Source organism: Madurella fahalii (genome assembly GCF_045866475.1).
Source record: "Madurella fahalii IFM 68171 DNA, scaffold_2, whole genome shotgun sequence".
In the NCBI taxonomy this organism is placed as follows: Eukaryota; Fungi; Ascomycota; class Sordariomycetes; order Sordariales; genus Madurella; species Madurella fahalii.
In genome coordinates this window covers 8,246,415-8,264,704 of record NW_027263972.1, presented here as the reverse complement: position 1 = coordinate 8,264,704, position 18,290 = coordinate 8,246,415, and the positions used below count along the sequence as shown (strand labels likewise).

The following is an 18,290-nucleotide window of genomic DNA, read 5'->3' as shown; positions in this document are numbered from 1 at the left end:
ACGGCGTAGGTCAGGTAAACATACAACAGGAGGCTGTCCCACTGGTTATAACGTGGGTTAATGAGACATGTCCCGAAATAGAGCAGCAACAGGATGGATTCACTGTACGATAGGATGATATTTGGCCCCTTGAAGCAGGGTCCCCGGACATGCGGCTGTACATTACTCGATACACACGTGTCTAGTTCTGCCTAGGGATACCAATCTGATGCTCGGTGAAATGCAAAAGCTCCTAAGCCATGCTCCGTCGCCCAAAAAGAAAACCCACAATCCCGAAAAGTGGAAACGAAAGTGGAAGTCAGGGGCCGTGAGCACAAAGGCATGGATAGCCAGCCGGCCTTCCGTGCTGGCAACGCCACAAGCCCAGGACCGGAAAACATCCCCTAACCCGCCGCCAGCATTACGATCCATCCGACAAAGTGACCTCTGCCGATCCAGCGCACATCCATTCAAACCCAGCCCATTCGCCAAACCCACGCCAGAAAAACCCGCAATCAAAACCGGCTTTACCAAACATGAACATGCTCATCAAGCACCACCAAACCCCTTCTCCGAATTATTGTTCTACCTAAGCGAACTACGCCCCCGCCAAAACCCCCCACCGCGCCCTCAGCCCGTCGGTCCACCGCGCATACAGCAGGTCCGACAGCGCCTTGCAGTGCTCCATGCCCGGCACGGCCGGGCGGCCGGGGAACTTGGCCTCGAGCAGGGCGATCCGCTCCCGCTCCCTCTCCTTTTCCCGGCTCTCCCGCTCCTTCTCGGGCGACGGAGACCTCGCGATGCCGAGCGCGTCGGGCAGCATGCTCCCGCGCCGGCGGTGGTGGCTCATGAGGTGCGGGTTCTCCTGGGACATGACGAGTTTGCTGGGGCTTGGCGGGGCGGGGGTGGGTGTTCCTGCTGCTGCTGCTGCTGCAGAAGAGGACGACGAGGTGGAGGGCCGAGAGGAGGAGGGTTTGATGACGACCGTTCCTCCTCCCTGCGCTGGGGTGTTGTCTTGGGATGGTTTGTGCTGGTGGTGGTGGTGGTGATGATTGTGGTGATGCAGATTGTGATGTTGATGCTGCGGCGGTGGGGGAGGCAAGAAAGCGGTGCCGAGTCTGGTGTCTTGTGATACGGCAGACACGAGATTGCGCAGGAGATGGTACGCCCCTTCAGGGTCGACCGCATCCAAGAAGGCGAAGGCGTCGGACAGCTTGGCCAGGGCCTCTCGCTTGGACGAGGCGGCTGTTTGCGCGTGCAGCTCGTCGAGACACGGCTCGAGGGCCTTGTTGTACAACCGGCGGCCGAGCATGGCCTCCTTGCTATTTGGCTCGACCGGCGCATGATAGGCCGGAGGAGGACGATTTTCGTTAGTGCTGGCGAAGAAGTCGGAGGAGGTGCCGAAGGAGCCCGGGTCTGAGCCGTCAGAGGGCACGCGGCGGAAGAGGCGCATAGTGGAACCGGAGTTGCCAAAGGACAAATCTGGTTGGAGGGGCCGTTTTGGCGCGAGGGATGAGCGAGGGGAGCCGTTGGAAACGCGGCGGCGGAGAGAGTTCTGACGGGTGGCGTGTGATGGCTGGCGCCGCACTGTTGATTTCCGGACTGTTCCCGGGGTTGTGGGCTGGAGAGGGCCGTCCTCGAGATCCAGCTTGCGCATGCTATCCTCAACCGTAAACACAGAGGATGGCTTCCTCGACCGGGCGGTGCCTCTCTTTGGCGCAACAGACTTGACTGTGTCAAACACCCACTCGTCGGCCTCGTCCTTGGGAGAGATGGTGTGGAGCGTCTCCTGGTAGTATACAGGGAGTTTTACAGAGTCAGCCTTGGCGTCGAACATGCGCTTTCGCTGGATCAGTTCTTGAAGCGCCTCGACCTTTCCCGCCGACCGGATAAAGCGATGCCTGAGCAGGTCCTTTGCTGTTGGCCGGAAATCGGGATCCTTGACCAGGCACTGTGCGACAAAGTCCTTGAACTCCTTGCTGAACTTGCCCTCGAGCCTCGGAGGAGGGTTCTTTGGGATGTGGAAGAGGACCTTCATGGGATGTGTGCTGGCATGCGGAGGTTCGCCAAGCGCCAGCTCAATGGCCGTGATTCCCAGCGACCAAATATCAGCCTTGAAGTCATATCCAGCTTGTTGGATGACCTCGGGTGCCATCCAAAAGGGCGTGCCGACAAACGTATTCCGTTGCGACTTCATGTGTGTCAACTGCGCGGCGACGCCAAAGTCTGCAAGCTTGACCTTGCCGACCTCGGATAATAAGACATTAGCGGCCTTGATATCGCGGTGTATCTTGCCTTCGGCATGGAGGTATTCCAGGCCTAGCAATAGTTCGCGGCAGATGGTGGCAATGTGGATTTCATTGAAGACGCCTGGCTTGAGCTGCGCAGTTGTCAGCACTGACCGCAATGGGCATCGCGAAGCGTCGCAACGAAGACGTACCAGGTCGAGACAGGATCCACCGCCCAGATATTCCATGACGATCCATAGCTTGTGGCCGCGCAAGAAGCTCGCCTTGTATTGCGTGACGTAGTTGCTGGCGCATGTGCTGAGCACCGAGATCTCCTGCTGGATTTCTTGGATATCATCCTCGCTCGACTCAAGATCGATCTGTGTCGCGATGCAGATTAGCACCCCGAAATGTGATTCTCAGGCAATGCGAAGCGCGCTTACGTGCTTGATGGCGACCGTCTCCCCCGTAGCCTTCTCAATGCCCTTGTACACGACGCCAAAGCTGCCGCCTGCGCCAATGGTCAATCAACCCATCTCTCTAGACTAGCAAAGTTCTGCACACGATCGCGACTCACGTCCGAGTTCCTCCAGAACCTGATAGTGGCTTGCGACCCCTTCGTCGGCCATTGTTGTATGTCGTACTCGTCCCGATGTGGTGAGATCCGGGTCCGGCAACAACATGCGACGAACAGTGGGGGGTTGATGGGGAAGCAGAGGGGCAGCAGTTTGCCGAGCGGAGGCAATTCCGTAAGCTCGACGGCCGCTGGAGTCGGGAGGGGAGCGGCGAGGATGTTGGTGATGGGTTCCTGGCTGAGAGCAGAGGCCAAAACCACCTCTCGGCCTTGTCGCAGGTCCCGCAGCCTTATTACACTACTCAACGAGGTAGCCGGGTGCCTTGGTTGTCCGGGTGCTGGGATGAAGGGCACGGGCCATTGTTTACTCTGGATAGCTAGGTGGTGGGGGGGCTCTAGCCTGGTCCCGGCGTGCGCTTTGTCACAGCTCGGCACCCGGTCCAGCTGAACGAGACTGAAACGAGCGATTGAAGCCTTCAAATGCCTTGTGTTCACGCAATTGACAGAGCCTCCATGGAGGTTCCAGTGTTGAGCGGCTAGCTTGTGCACATGCTATGTACGGGCTAGAGTGGACAGCGCAGACTTGCTGCGATGCAACTCGGTCTCTGAGTAGAAAAAATAACCAAAAATCAGGGACCGCATGCCTCAGCTTCTCCCTGACAGCCCGCTCGGGCCAATCGAAGATCGCGCCCGGCACTTGGGTCGGCATGCAGTGGCACCCTCACACCCCTCTCTTGGCTCCCATCGGCCCAAGTGGGGGCTGGCCGTGGTTGCCCCTGGCAACTGCGGTTCGCGGAGAAGCATAGGCCCTTTGCCATCACCCGGCAGCTGGCTTTCGTCTTGCAATCCCGGCTTGTAAAATGTCCGCCAGCTGTTGATTGCTCTCGTTTCCAAATTCCCACTTCACGAACTGTGGGGGAACCCAGGCCACCCCATCAATTGCTACCGCCATCGCGACTACCGGGCTCCCTGTCGCTCATCTCGCCTTGGATGGCCCTCTCCGTCTCGCAACTCCACAATTGCTTGCCGAGCGAGCGATTCTTGAGCCTGGTGCCGTCATAGCTCACTTCAACCTCAGCCAGTGACAATTCGAGCCGCGACTGCACAGCGATCCGACATCCGTTCACGAGCAAGATGGTTCCGGCACCGCCGCCGCTGCCCACCCGCTTCCCGTGCTGGGTTCGGGCAGTGTATTCGTGGGGAGGAGAGGTTTGTTTACTTTGTGTGCTTCCCGAGTTGCCGCCGCTTTCGTACTGATCCCATCACACCTCCAGTCCAAACGAGACCTCGGCTTCATCGAAGGCGACCTCATTGAATGCCTCAACGCAGGCGACGGCTCGTGGTGGACAGGCAGGCTGTGGCGCGACAGGAGAGCAGTTGGGTTGTTTCCCTCCAACTTCGTTGAGATGCTGCCGGACAACTTCCGTCCGACCAGCAGATCCACCAGCCCGATGCCCAACAGCACCACGCCCAGCCCCAAGACCACCCCTCAAAAATCCAAGACCTTCCGCAAGCCCTTCGAGGCCTATGCCAAAGCGCCGCATTACACAACGGCCAAGATTCCAGAGACGTACAAGGACGGCTCATTCCGGCAGCGCGAGCCTTCTGTGAACTCTTTGGATAATGCCAGCGCAGCTCCCAGCGGCCATGCCGGGCGAGAACCGTCCCCTGCGCGGGCTCCCAGCGCATTTGCCGGACGAGAGCCATCCCCGTCGCGAATTCCCAGCCCGCTTGTCCCACGAGATTCATCTCCCGTAGGAATTCCGAGTGCGCTGGTTCCTCGAGAGCATTCCCCATCACACGTTCCCTCCCCTTCGCGAGTTCCTAGTGCTAGCTCCAGGGGGCCATCTCCAACGCCGTCATACAGACCTTACCGACCACCACAGCCTCGCCAGCACGCATACCACTTAAGCCTGGACCAAGTAGGTCCACACCGGCCGCCGTCCCGCATGGGAGGCGGCGATTCTCCCCCTCCTCCTCCGCCGCCGCCGCACCGCTCAACCGTCCCTAGACATGGATCTCATATGTCCTATGACGAAGGTTACTACGGTGGCCTGTCGAGGGAGCACTCGACATTAACAAGAGAGCGCTCTAATACGTCGTACGAGTACAAGTCAAGGCAAAACTCAAACGCGTCGTACATACCGTACGATCCCAGCAAGGCTTCAGGTTATCATACCCCCAGGGTGCCGTCTCCCTGTCCTCCATCCCCCGGTGGAGGGGGGGAAGGGCTAACGCCATCACCTCTCAGAGAGGCCATGGATGATGTGATGGAGCAACTTGATGCATTAGGCGCAGGCAGAGAGACGGCATCCCCCGAGCCGACTTTGGATCCTTGGTCTCCAGCATCGTTCGATATGATACGTCAGCGGTTGAAAAAAAAGCGGGACCAGCAGAACCGTCCTCAGAGCTCCATGGGCATACCGCACCACGTCGACGAGGGCTATGAGACATACAGTGGCAGTGCGGAATCCTCCCAAGAGCCGACTCATCACGGCAGCTACCAAGAGCAGCCACTCCCGCAGCTTAGCAATTACGTCGAGAGAATGGAGTCGAGACTAAGAACCATGCACCAGCAAAACCAGAGCATGGTCGATGTAGGCAAAGGACCGACTCCGCCTCCCAAAGGTCAATTGTTCGAGAGGCCAAAGTCTTCCATGGACACGCACGCGCAGCCGGAGCAGAAGCTACGACATAAAAAGTCCGCATACGACATGGGCCGGCAGGTTCTCAACAGGACGTTCACCAATAAAACCAACTCGACGAACAGCTCGTCAGCCACACAGAGCACCGACCGAAGCTTGATGAGTGGTGCGTCAGCAGGAGGCATTAGCGCGACAAGCGCCGGCAGTCTCGCAAGGAAAACCCGGAGCCGCGCGCAGAGCGCACTGGCTATGCGGGATCTGGAATCAGATCGGCCGGAGACGCCCTTCACGGGCGTCACATACCACAGCAGCCACGCGTCGGGCGACCCGCGCTCCAAGTCGCAGATAGGCTTCCAGGATGACGCCATGCCCGGGCTAGGAGGCCTCGTGCAGCCAAAGCCCAAGAAGCAGAACTTCATCAAGCGGATCCTTGAGTCTGCGAAGACAGGCGTTGCAAGCACCAGGGGCAGCATAGCCGCCGCAGGAGCTAGCTCTGCCCAGGCGGCCCCATCCAACCGTTCAACGCCGGCTCTTACTTCTCTATCTACAGTCGCCCTCCCTAACAAGAAGATCCGCGAGCACGGGAGGGAAACTGGGCTTGGGGGAGGCGTCGACTGGGTCCAGGTCCGGCGAGATGTGAACCGGTCCAACTCGCTCAGCCAGAATGAACGCATCGAGAGAAGAGAGCGGTGCCAGATGCTCGATTACCCGGCGCTAGATCCCGTGGATGAGCTGTACAACAGTATCGAAGGAGATGAGGGGGCCGACGGCATGCCAGTGGCCGAGCCGATCAATTACGCAGCCATCAATCTGAGCCAGGTGGACAAGAATTCGCGCTTCATCACCAACCTCCCTCCGACTACCACTGCGATTACGTTGGCAACGACGTACGTATGCCGGCCATATCGCAGCGACGTCCAGCGGCTTCGGGCCATCTTTACCTGGGTCACCGAGCAGATCTGCTGGGAGGAGGACTTTGACGGCCCGTCGGACACGCGGCGTGTCATCCAGACGAAGCGGGCGTGTGCCGAAGAGTATGCAACCTTGGTGCTGGAGATGTGTGCCGCAGTCGGCCTCAGCTGCGAAATCGTCCGCGGTTATCTGAAGACACCCGGGGAGATCCCGGACGTCAATGTCATGCCCCGGTCCAACCACTGGTGGAATGCCGTACTGGTTGACAACGAATGGCGGATAATGGACTGCTGCCTTGCCAGTCCGACTAATCCTCGAAGGAGCCTCTACTCCAGCGCTAGCAGTTCGAGCGCTGACACGTGGTGGTTCCTCGCGCGGCCCACCGAGATCTGCTGGACGCACATACCCGAACACCACGAACAGCAGCACATTTGCCCGCCGGTTGCTCACGAGGTCCTCCTCAACCTTCCCTGCGCCTGCCCGCCGTTCTTCAGGAACGGCCTGCAGATGGTCGACTACAACACGTCGCTCACGCGGATCGAGGACCTCGAGATGGTGCACGTCAAGTTCAGCGTCCCCCCCGACGTCGAGGTGGCCGCCGAAGTCGAGGTGCGCGCCTACTCGCGCGACTCAGATGGCGACTTTTTCGAGTCGGGCGAGACGGTTAAGAAGCGCGCCCTCGCCCAAGCGGAGTGGTTCGGCGGCGTCAAGCGGTACACGGTCAAGGCGCTGCTGCCCGGCGACGAGGGTACGGGTACGCTCAAGATCTACGCCGGCAAGCGCGGCCTCATGCACAGCATCAAGGACATCCCCCACCCGCTCGCCTTTGCCCTCCCCATCATCCACACGGGCGAGAACCCCCCTTACGAGTTCGTCACGCGCCACCCCACGCCGCACGCCCAGCGCCACGACATCTACGTCGTCCAGCCCCAGTGCCAGCGCCTCGCGCTGAATAACACTTTTGTCTTTGCCATCCGCCAGCACCCGAGCTCGCCCGCCTCGGTCAACCCCGCCACAGCCGCCGCCGCCGCCGCCGCCACCAGCCCTTCGCGCGCCGCCAGCCCCATCCCCTTTTTGCGCCCTAGCAGCGCGATGAGCATGACGAGCAGCGCGGCCGGGTCGAACCCGAGCACCGTGGTGACATCGGTCAGCGGCGGCGGCGGTCCCGCATCGTCGTCGTCGTCCTCCTCCAAGAAACCTGCCAAGCTGGCGATCCAGACGCCCGGCGGCAAGATCCTGCGGCTGATGCGCAAGGAGGAGAGGCGCGGGATCGGCGGCGTGCTAAGCGGGAAAGGCGTGAGCTCGCCCGCGGCCAATCCGCTCTTGAGCGACGAGGAGGCGGGCGACGGCGGGGTGTGGGAGACGATCATCAAGTGCTCGGAGCGCGGCGTCTGGAGGGGCTTGGTGCTGGCTGATCGGACGGCGAGGTGGTGCGTGTTTGCCGAGTGGGTTTGCGAAGGGTGAGATTCTGATTTCTCTCTTTTCAAAAACATTAACCTCCTTTGAATCGGCAGGGTGGGTTGTCTTTTGATGGGCGGATGGAGGGATTGATGTATTGATGGATGAATGGATGGATATATGAGGGCTGAACCTTTTTTTTTTTTCCCTTCTCTTTTTTCACTACCCTACCTTACGCCTGGAGACTCTCGGCGAGGGGCTTGTTTGTTGGTTTGTCTGTCCTTGATTTTGAGCATATCTGTGCGGTTTTTGTAATGGGCGACTCTTTTTTTTTTCTTTTTCACTTTTCGATTCATATAGCCGGACCGGCGCACAGCAGGCAGGCAAAGCGAGGTTGGGTTTGCATACAGGGGCGTTTCTGTAACTTAGTTTACCTTAATGGGGCCTGTGGAGAAGGGGGTTCTTGAACTCGGCGGTGAATGGATGGACGGACATACCTGAGATGTGATGGACGGATGAGTGGATATGATTGGGGGTAGTAGTACTTGCACGGTACATACCGGAATGACTGGACTGGAGGCAGGGAGGTCGTGTACTGAGTAGCCAGTAGGGACGAGGGGGGAAATAATCAGTTCGATTCGCCGAGTTTCTGGGTTGATTTGATTTTGATGATGCGTGTGTGTGTGCAGTTTTTGTGATGAAAATCTCCCGAATTCTCAAGTCGGAAAATCAACGGATCATGCCTACTGCTGGTGCTGGCTGGATCTCTGTCTCTATGTCTGTTTGTATGTATGAATGTGTGTGTTTTTGTGTCCATTGTTGGGTTTTTCGTAAGAGAACGGCAACGTGTATACTATAATCGTAGCTTTCGGTTGCTCGAGGTGACTTTGCGCAACAGTCGTCGGTGGTCCTGCACAACAGCACATTTTGGTGCTTGCTAAGGTCCGCAAAGAGATGCTTTTGAGGGCCAAGACAGCGAGAATTCAGTCATGAATTTGACAACCATGTTCTCTCTTTTCCTTCTTTTTTTCTGTTCTATGATCGTACATGACAGATATCGTGATAGCTTTATATGGTCTCGTGAATTACCGTGGATCGCCACTTGGGGGCGAGATGCGACCGCCGCAGCGGATGCTCCGCTTTTTCAAACCGCACCGAGCCAGTTGACGCCATTCTTGAATAATCTCCGAGATCTCCGTCTTCATTGAGTCACCGGGATTAGTCTTATCACGCCCTATCCATCACATATTATTGATATTATATATATATATATTTACATTTTGCCCTTTCACCCTTCAACCTTCACTTGAACTCCTCTCGTCAACGTCTCACTCATCCTCCGCCGGCCCCTCACTCACCATCAAAAAATGACGCCGCTACCCCCCACCATCGAGACCAACGACCTCACCTACACCTTCCCCAACCACGACACGGGCGTGTCCAACATCACCCTCTCCCTGCCGCCGCGCTCGCGCACCCTCCTCATCGGCGCCAACGGCGCCGGCAAGACGACGCTGCTGCGCCTGCTCGCGGGCAAGCGCCTCGCGCCGGCGGGGGCGATCCGCGTCTCGGGCGTGGACCCGTTCAAGGACGGCCTCGAGGGCGTGACGTACCTGGGGCTGGAGTGGGTGCTCAACGCGATCGTGCGGACCGACATCGGCGTCGGGGAGCTGCTGCGGTCGGTGGGCGGGGACGCGTACCCGGAGCGGCGGGACGAGCTGGTGGCGGTGCTGGACATCGACACGGCGTGGCGGATGCACGCCGTGTCGGACGGCGAGCGGCGCCGCGTGCAGCTGGCCATGGGCCTGATCCGGCCGTGGACGGTGCTCTTGCTGGACGAGATCACGGTGGACCTGGACGTGTGGAGCCGGGCCCAGTTTCTGGGCTTCCTGAGGAGGGAGACGGAGACGAGGGAGTGCACCGTCGTCTATGCCACACACATTCTGGACAATTTGGCCGGGTGGCCGACGCATCTGGTGCATATGCACCTGGGAAGGGTGAAAGGCTGGGGATTGGCCGAGGAGATGCTGAGAGAGGTGGATGAGGGCGGGGAGGAGAAGATGGTGGGCGTGCCCGGGAATAGTAAGCTGGGCGAGTTGGTGCTGAGGTGGCTGCGGGATGATTTGAAAGAGAGGGGCCCGAGGAATCAGCACAAACGAGGTCCTGAGGGGTGGACGTATACCGTTTCAGGCATTGGGGGCTATGGATTAGAGTCTATGGCGGCGAAAGAGGAGGATAGATAGCGAAGTGGTCGCGGGACATGGGGATGATTCGTTCGGTCGGCTGAACGAGGTTCGGAGATGGAGGCTTCAACTTTTTAACATGATACCCAGGCGGCATTTAACATGGGGCTTGACTTAAACGTATGCGCCAAAGGAGGCCGATCAAAAAGCGCAGTATCTGGACACACAGGCAATGCAACAATCATTTATTCCATTTGTTTGGGGTATCTTAGTAACGTGGACGTGCTAGATCTCATGCTCTTCTCGCCTTCATGAGATTCTTCATCGTATTGTACATCAGCTCTGGAATGCCGGGGAAGCCCTTCGATTCCAGATAGGCCAAAACGCCGGACCGGTACTCTTGCCAGGGCAGTCTCAAGCCTCCCCGGTGGGCCAAATGACCCAAGGAGGCCTGAGTGACTGGCCCGGCGTGCCTGGTTCGCACGTCGATATCTGCATCTTCTAGCCCCCTCACGTACGAGATTGACTGCAGGCAGAGTATGGGGGAGTGCGACAAGCCAAAGATTGTCCCTAGCGACAGGTCTGAATCGGCGGCGCGCAGGTACGTTTCGAGCGCGGGCTGGACGGACTGGGGTATGCGGCAACCCTGAGCGTTGAGGTCCGTCGTGGAAAAGGCACGCCCGCGCCACAGACAGTTGCAGAGGTCCATGAGGAACCCGTTGAACACGTTGATCTGCTCGCGCTCGCGCCGCGTGAGTTGCCGTGTCACCGACGGAGACATGACGGCCTCCCAAGCACGTTTGTATGTAGCAAGGATGCCAGATAACCGGGACACGACTGTCAGCGAAGGGCTAAAGTACAGGCGGTACACCAGCAGAGGAGGCGGGATGGTGATGTCGATGTGCTGTAGGAGTTTCGGCTCGGAATAGATAGCTGCGGTGGATTCGTAGAAATCGAGGATGTCCAGGTATGCGCCGACGGTCGGGGAGGTTTGTGTAAGAGTGAGGGTAAGTTTGTTAACATGTTCGACAAGGTCCGGCAGCGAGGCCACTGGCAGGAAATCAAGACGGTCTGCAGCCTTCATGGTAATTGTCCATCGCCGGACCAGGAGGGTGTAAAATTTTAAAAGCGATGCTTGAGACGCCGCGGTGCCATCCAACATCGAGTTCTCCAGCAATTGCAGTGTTGGACGGAATCCTGGTGGCCTTGTTAGCGCCTCTTATCAAAACAAGGGGCAAATACTTTACCTTGAAAGTCCGTCAACGGAGCAAAGCTCAAGGTTTCAAGGACCATGTCCCGCTTATCTGAGCCATCCCACAGCCTGAGAAACTCCCCAAAGAACATGAGAAGCAACGGTGGCAACGTCTGCCGTCAGTTAGCCAAGCAAGAGGCGCAGATAAGTGAAATTACACAGACCTTAGTGCTCATCGCATAGTCATGGGCCACCTCGAGCATGTCGAGTAAGAGACCCGAGTCGGCGTCTCCGCTCGCCACATCGCCCAAACATGCCATCAACCAGTTGGTGATGCGGGAGGACGCCTCAGCGTCCGGCCGGAGGAGCAAGAATTTTTGGAGGAGGGGGTCAGCCAAGACAGCCACAAGCTGGGTAGGCAGCTCGATCTTCTCTAGATTCTTCGCAAATGACTCGGCATTGTCAATCTCCTCTAGCGTGACAGAGTTCTAAAAGCTCGTCAACAGATGCTACATTAAGGATTGTTCGAAGCTCATAGAGTGCCTCACCTCTTGAGCGTGTAGGGTGCGGACGGTTGGCAAGAGGGATTTCGTCCCCTTTAGGCGACTACCCAGGGCATGGTTCACAGCAAAGCCGTTTCTAATGCCTGCCTCATCCTGGCGAGCAGAGTGTTGCTGCCGGATCTCGTCGAGTCTTGCCCGCCATTGCGGATCAGGATGCTATGCTTGTCAATCTTAACGCTACCGACGGCGTTGGGGGCTAGCCGTACCTTGAAAGCGGCCGCTCGGCCCTTTGTAACCTCGCCTACAATAATTTCTGGGTAGTAGTTCTTGAACACGCGCAAGAGACCTGTCATGTGCGGGTCGCCGCCTGTTTGCCGGAAAAGGTTCAAGCTGGAGTTACACCATTAACACAGTCGGCCCGGAGGGCGTCCCGCAATACAGGCATCGACTTACATGGCTTGTATTCGGAATGGCCTCACATGTTTCCGTCTCGTCACCAGGGCAAGGAGATGGCACAGCTGCGGTCTGCGGGCGGGTCAGCGGGGGTCTCTCTTGGGAGTCGCAAACCGGCACTTAGTCATACCTGATGGCGGCGGTATCGAGCAGGTTAAATAGTACCGCATAGGTCTGCGACAAGACAGCCGGGTTCTCTAACAGGTGGTAGACCATCACGAGCCATCTGAGAAACAGGCCCTGCAGCGGCAGGGAGGGCTTGAGGTGGCCATGTCCCAGGGCGCCAATGATGCGTAATACGGTCTCATCGCTGACCTTTGCCGACGGATACAGGTTCCGGACAATGGCTGCCAGGCTTGCCTGATCCAGATGGTTGCGGACGGTCAGCAGGTCGACAAGGCGGGCCAGTTCATCTGGCAATGCGCCCCTGTCGTAGAGGACCGAGGTTGTACTCTCGACGGCCGACTTAATGCCGGTTTTGCGGCGTTTTGCGGGCACCTTGGAGGCTGCCTGGATCATCAGCTCGCATTTTCTAACGTTGTCATGGAAATTCGGAAGGCGGCTACCTACCCGCCTCGAGATCCTCCAAGAGATGGTCGAGCGTGTCGCCTCCCGAGGACGACATTGTTCCCGGGCTTCTGTTCCTCTCGTGTTCTAGTGGGTCCGCAATTGGGTCACGGCATGATTATTACTCGATGTTGCGGCGCATTCATCAGCGAGCGAGTGGATGAGGCGCAACTCTGACACCAGGTGCCGAGTACAGCTTACCTGACAGGGTAGCACGGGCCCTTGCATCGATCCCCAACGCGCTCGGAGCAAGCGAACGGCTGTGCTTACATAACCGCCTTATTAAGATTGCTAAAGATGGCGAGTGTGGGGCGAGCCGGTGAGCTCGGACAACAAATAACAACAACCACAACATCCAGATACTCTGAAACTTATTACACATGGATTACCTACTTGGGATGCAATGCGGAAGACGGGCCAATTGCTGTCCGACGCGACTGGCTCTCAGGCCACCATTGGATACTGTAACCTGACGGTGTTCAGACACTGCACGGAGCGAGAAGAGGTTGTGCCTTCCCGAATGGGATGAGGTATTGGGACGACAGTCTTGCCTGCCGCGGACGGGGTGCATTAAGCAGGGTCGCAAGGAAGGAAAAGGCCGTTCTCCCCATCTCCCGACAGGCAGCTAAGAGTTCCCCCATGTTCCTGAACGGTCAATCTGGGCCCCCGCCTGTGTCACCACACTTTTTGCCCGCCTCTGGCCGACTCGCGCCAGTTTGGCTACTTGCGTACTCCAGGCGGCTTGTCCGGATTGGCCGTCTTTCTGCAAGTCGCTGCGAAGCGACACACCCGCCGGAACGAGATGCTCTCTTTCAAGCGCATTCGGTCTGGTTGCCCCGAGTTTACTGCATCCACTTCAGACTTGACCGATTTGCTCTGCCCAGTCTGGTGCGTCGTCGTAATTCAGGGCGATCGCCAATTCGAGTTTGATCTATGTACCAACCCCCACGGAGGCTTGCTTTCCCCCAACCAGTGCCAAGTTAAGAAAATCAAGTCCTCCCTTGCGTGTTGTCTTCGGTCGTAGATCAGGTTCTCGGTCAGGAACTGGATTCAGCCACTCTCTCTCTCCCTCTCTCTCGCTCTCCCTCCCTCTCTCTCTCTCTCTCTCTCTCTTGCTCTCTTTTCTTTCCCTGCTGTCGTATGCGGCATCTCTCAGACAAAGTCACACAAACCAACCAACCCCCCCCCCCCCCCCCCCCCCTCCCCTTCCTTTTTCCTTTCCGGCCCCCGGCTTCTGCCTACTAGCTCCCAGCTCTCTTGTGCCACGCAGCCTTGGCGGCAGCAGAATCGGATGCCGTCTGCTCAACTGCGGCCGCCTCCTGGGGTGGTGAAGTCATATCTTTTCCATGCGACAGGTGACATGCCGGTGTCTTCAACTTCTTGGCCGGCGAATCACGGCGCCGCGGCCAGCGACACGGCATGCCTGCTCACGTTTAACCAAGTTCTCGATGCAACAGCGAAACTTTTTTTCCCTGTGTAACCCATTCCGCCTCGGCCGGCCCGTATCGTCATTGCCTATCCATCGCCGCACGCCCCATGTCGATTGTGGTCAGCGTTGGTGGCGCCTGTACAGGACAACTGCTTCCAACATTTGAGCTTCCCGAACAGGGGTCGACAGCGGCGAGCCTGTTGTGCAATGCTGAGCCCGCCAACGTCCAAAGGGCACGGCTGTTGGTGGCCGCTGTCATGCATCTTTTTTTGACAAAATATCCGCGCGCTCATCCTGTACCACCCTGAAGTGTTTTTCCAGGCGCACACCATGACTATAGCCTGCTCGTCACCGACCAATGATGGCGGCTGCCAGGCCGACACCCGGTCATGCAAACCCCGAGGACGGAAGGCTGACAGGACCGCCAACTTCTCAGGCCGCGTCTAATACCTACCGTTGGGGGAGGCCTGGTCGGGGCTAAAAGAGAAAACCCGAGCCGGCCACTTCCACAAGTCCTAAGGTCCTGGCGTGTCACACACACTCCTGCAATATTGCAGAGAAAGTGGCAACCCTGCTCTGCTACATACAGTACATACATAATCACACGTCTGCCATTGCCGACGCGGCCTGCCCCTGTGCAACCCCCAACTGCCCCCCTGCCGCTCCCATTGGGCCCGATCTTGGCTCTTCCGATGAGCGAGCGAATCCTTCGGCAACCTCGCTGCTCTGCACCTCGACTTCCGCCCCGTAGGAGGCATTCTGGCAAGGGCTGAAGAGCCCATAACACTTACCAATGTCCCCGTCATTCGGTGCCACCACGCATTGCTTCTGTCCACCTCCTCACTCATCGACGCTGTAAGCCGTCGCCCACTCTCATCCCCATATCCCACTCGCCACCCCGACGGGCGTCTACCGGGGACCACGCGACTCTGACGAGCATCCTGATGACGGCCTACTTATATACGGCAATGCGGCATTGTTGCAGGTTTCGTCCAAGGAGTGTCGGTGAGTGAGCTGAGAGAGCACCCCTTGGCCCAAGCTCATAACCCCCTTCTGCTTCCATCAAGGGTGTGGACAGAACTCGCTGACCGTTACGGGGATAGCATCTACTTTTAATTTATAATGAGCTCTTCGGGACTTCGTGTCAGTGAGGCCGGCCTGAGAGAGATGGATGCCACAAGCCGGCGAGGAGTAGCCGTGATTCAAGACTCACAGTCTTGCCTCCCACTCTCAAAACAACTCAAAGATCGCGACCTCATCCTGCTTCTGACCCCGGGGGTCGTCCCCAGCGTAAGCCCGCTGAATCATGGTCCCAAGGAACCCCCCAGCGACCCATTCGAGCCTCTGGGGAAGGCGCTGGCCAGATATCATCCATGGGTCCGCCATGTCCCGTATCTCCCGCGCAACGGGATCACCGGCACTCACGTCGTGCACATCAGGCTAGCTTCTACCGTGGTCTTTGTCATCTCGGGCCCTCCCCGTCACGGACAGCTCTCGCAGGTCACGATCGCTGAGATCACCCGAGCTCTGTGCGAGCATCGACCCCAGATCATCGTGGCCTGCTGCAACATTAAAGAATTAGGGCCGATTGAGAAATCATTCCCCACGATAATAGAGTTGCCCAGCTTCGCCCCGTCCGATATGGAAACTGTTGCCGATGTCATCTTTAGTCCGCCGGGGAAGCAGAGCACGACGGGACCGAATGTGCAGAATCTCATCATGCCGCCAAGCACCTGGCGCGTTGAGGTATGGGACGGGAACCGCGACATGTCTGCGACCTTCGACCTGTGGCGCCAGTGTCTCCCCGAGGCCTTCCATCTGGGCCGTTACCAATTCGACTCGCTGCTTCGCCGTGACGGATACGCGATGCACTACGTCGTCCGAGAGCCGGGGTCTTCCCAACTGCTCGGCTTCTGCGCGACCTACACCACCTATGCCGATAGCGGAGGTGAACGTTTAATCGGTTCTATGGCAGTGCTCCTCGTGCGTCCGTCATGCCGGCAACGAGGGATCGGCTTGAGCCTGCACAACTATGCCCTGAGCCAACTTACAAAGACACGCGGCGTCCGCCGCTTGCAACTGGGAAGCACTTTTCCCCGGCTATTCTACGGGCTGCCAGTTGACGCACCTTCCGAAGACTGGTTTCGACGGCGTGGCTGGCCGATTAAGCCTCAGTCTACAGCCCCCGGCACGGGGCAGGAAGTTTGTGACTGGTTTCTCGACTTTAACGACTGGCCGGCGGCGGGTCTGATGCCGTGTGGCCAGACTTTCCGGCGATGCGAGTTTACCGAGTTCGACATGGTGCTGGAGTTCGTCGAGAAGGAGTCCAGGAGGAAGGACTATGTAGGATGGTACGATCAATACGCCAAACTGGCAAACACGATAAACATTCGAGACATAGTCCTCGGCATTGAAGGAGATAGCATTGTTGCAGTCGCCTTAACCTACGCTAGGAACACCGACAGTCCTGTGGCTGAAGACCTGCCATGGGCTAGCACGGTTGCGGGCGACGCCGGTGGCGTTACATGCGTCTGTATCAGTGGTATGTGACCGCCTGCGGAATCGTTCTCGTACAGTGCATGCAAGCGCGCTAACTAACTGCCGCTTCCCAGACGATAAACCGAATATCGCGAACAAGCGAGATGCTATCATGATTAGACTTCTCGACAATTGCATCCGCGTCCTTGCCGGGCAAGGGATAAATAAGCTAATCATTGACGCGGTTAAAGGGGGAGACGAAGGCTTCCAGTCCATGGGTGAGCTCTGCCCGACACCTCAGCTCCTCAACTGCCTACTCACACAAAGCCAGGGTTCCAAAAATGGGCTCGTTACAGAGATGTCTGGCGAGACGTCTAAGAATGATCGTAGGAATGCTTAGCACACAAGAATGGTGCTTCGAAGTCGGTCTACAAGATTCGGAGCGAGGTTGTAAAGGGCTGGAATCCTCGGATCCCAGGATCGATCTCGGCGTATCCGACCATCAAGAGTCCAAAATTGACGTAGTACAGTACAATGCATGAGCCAGTTGCGCCAACGGCCGGGAGGATCACCAACAAGGGCCTATCATCCAGACCCCGGTCTGGGCCGCTTGACCACAGAAGCGCCTAACCACAGAAGGATCCCGAACCAACGTCCGGCTTAGAGAACGCAAGGCCGTTGGGTTCCGCATGGTTCCTCGCAGGGGCATGGTCACGCTTCAGGGTCATTTTTGTCTTGGGGGATAAGCCAAGCGAGGAAGCGCGGTGCCATTGCCCTAAGCAGCTTTTACCGGCCAGTCCTACAGCGCTAGCACTTCAATACCACAGCAGCCTTGATGATCGCCGCGTCACAGAGCGTTCAGCGAAACATTGCAATGACCCGATTTATGATCAGTTGGAGCCGGCTATTTGAACCCGCCCGCTTTCACATGCAGCACAATCCGGGATCGCAACCGTCTGGTTTACACAGGCCGCGGCAGATGCAATGGCAAAATCTGTTGGTCAGCAACTACTAATGTACAGTATCTCGACGATGACGGTGCCAGGATAACCATCAGCCCCAAGGCTGAGAGGGTCACTGGTCCGTTGCTTCGGGCCTAAGTGTGGGGGGAGGGGGGAGGGTTTGTCAAACTGCACTGCAGTTAGGGACCCCGGCACCCCACAAGACTCCCTTTGGGTCGTTGCGCACGGAGAACATGTCCGAGCAGCCCGGACAGAGTCGGATATATCAATTGTTCCAAACAGACCTCAAGGAGGAAGCTCCTAAGCCCCGCTGCCGCCGCCATCGTCCCCGACTCGATTTGCGTAGCCCAAGTGGTGACGTGGTCACGGGCTTTAACACGCAGTTCCGGCGACGACAGATTCTCGTATGGCCCTTGGTTTCTTCTAGTTGCATTTTTATTTTTTTTTTTTTTTTTTTATTTTATGTTTTATTATTATCACATTCTGATGCCTTCAAAGCACGGGAATGCATTACACATTCCAGTCGAACCCCTGTTCCGACTCAGAGCCTGACGGTGAAGAATAACCAACCAACCCTTTCCCAGAGTGAGGGACTCATCCCCAGAGCTGAGATGCATCTGATCCCGACACTGAATCCTTCGGACCAAGATTCGATAATGCACGGTACGACACAGCGCACCGGCTTACCCAGTCGGGCCCAGTCCGGCTGAGTCCGGCTCAGTCCGAGTAAACCACAGTATGCTCTGCAGAGGAGCGGCACGGGGGAAAAGGCTGATCGATCATTGCT

The 18,290-nt window shown here is 57.7% G+C and overlaps 5 protein-coding genes across 5 annotated transcripts; 3 read left to right on the top strand and 2 right to left on the bottom strand.

Annotated features, from left to right (window-relative positions):
- Positions 1 to 577: 577 nt before the first annotated feature.
- MFIFM68171_05214 (Germinal center kinases group protein) lies at positions 578 to 2,836 on the bottom strand (the record flags this gene model as incomplete). The annotated part of the gene is made up of 4 exons (XM_071060634.1): positions 578 to 2,359; positions 2,420 to 2,587; positions 2,651 to 2,718; positions 2,785 to 2,836. The coding sequence occupies 4 exons, from the start codon at positions 2,834 to 2,836 to the stop codon at positions 578 to 580; spliced, it is 2,070 nt and encodes a 689-aa protein (XP_070916735.1).
- Positions 2,837 to 3,915: 1,079 nt separating this feature from the next.
- On the top strand, positions 3,916 to 7,802 carry MFIFM68171_05213 (Cytokinesis protein 3; the record flags this gene model as incomplete). Its single annotated transcript, XM_071060633.1, has 3 exons — positions 3,916 to 3,990; positions 4,056 to 4,444; positions 5,033 to 7,802. The coding sequence occupies 3 exons, from the start codon at positions 3,916 to 3,918 to the stop codon at positions 7,800 to 7,802; spliced, it is 3,234 nt and encodes a 1,077-aa protein (XP_070916734.1).
- A 1,301-nt stretch (positions 7,803 to 9,103) lies between these two features.
- CAF16 (CCR4-NOT regulatory complex component) lies at positions 9,104 to 9,979 on the top strand (the record flags this gene model as incomplete). Its single annotated transcript, XM_071060632.1, has 1 exon — positions 9,104 to 9,979. The coding sequence occupies one exon, from the start codon at positions 9,104 to 9,106 to the stop codon at positions 9,977 to 9,979; it is 876 nt and encodes a 291-aa protein (XP_070916733.1).
- Positions 9,980 to 10,211: 232 nt separating this feature from the next.
- MFIFM68171_05211 (Mis6-domain-containing protein) lies at positions 10,212 to 12,692 on the bottom strand (the record flags this gene model as incomplete). The annotated part of the gene is made up of 8 exons (XM_071060631.1): positions 10,212 to 11,116; positions 11,167 to 11,284; positions 11,336 to 11,599; positions 11,660 to 11,830; positions 11,881 to 12,004; positions 12,068 to 12,139; positions 12,198 to 12,573; positions 12,638 to 12,692. The coding sequence occupies 8 exons, from the start codon at positions 12,690 to 12,692 to the stop codon at positions 10,212 to 10,214; spliced, it is 2,085 nt and encodes a 694-aa protein (XP_070916732.1).
- A 2,493-nt stretch (positions 12,693 to 15,185) lies between these two features.
- Positions 15,186 to 16,919, top strand: MFIFM68171_05210 (Acetyltransferase; the record flags this gene model as incomplete). Its single annotated transcript, XM_071060630.1, has 3 exons — positions 15,186 to 16,605; positions 16,676 to 16,819; positions 16,873 to 16,919. The coding sequence occupies 3 exons, from the start codon at positions 15,186 to 15,188 to the stop codon at positions 16,917 to 16,919; spliced, it is 1,611 nt and encodes a 536-aa protein (XP_070916731.1).
- Between the last annotated feature and the right edge of the window lie 1,371 nt (positions 16,920 to 18,290).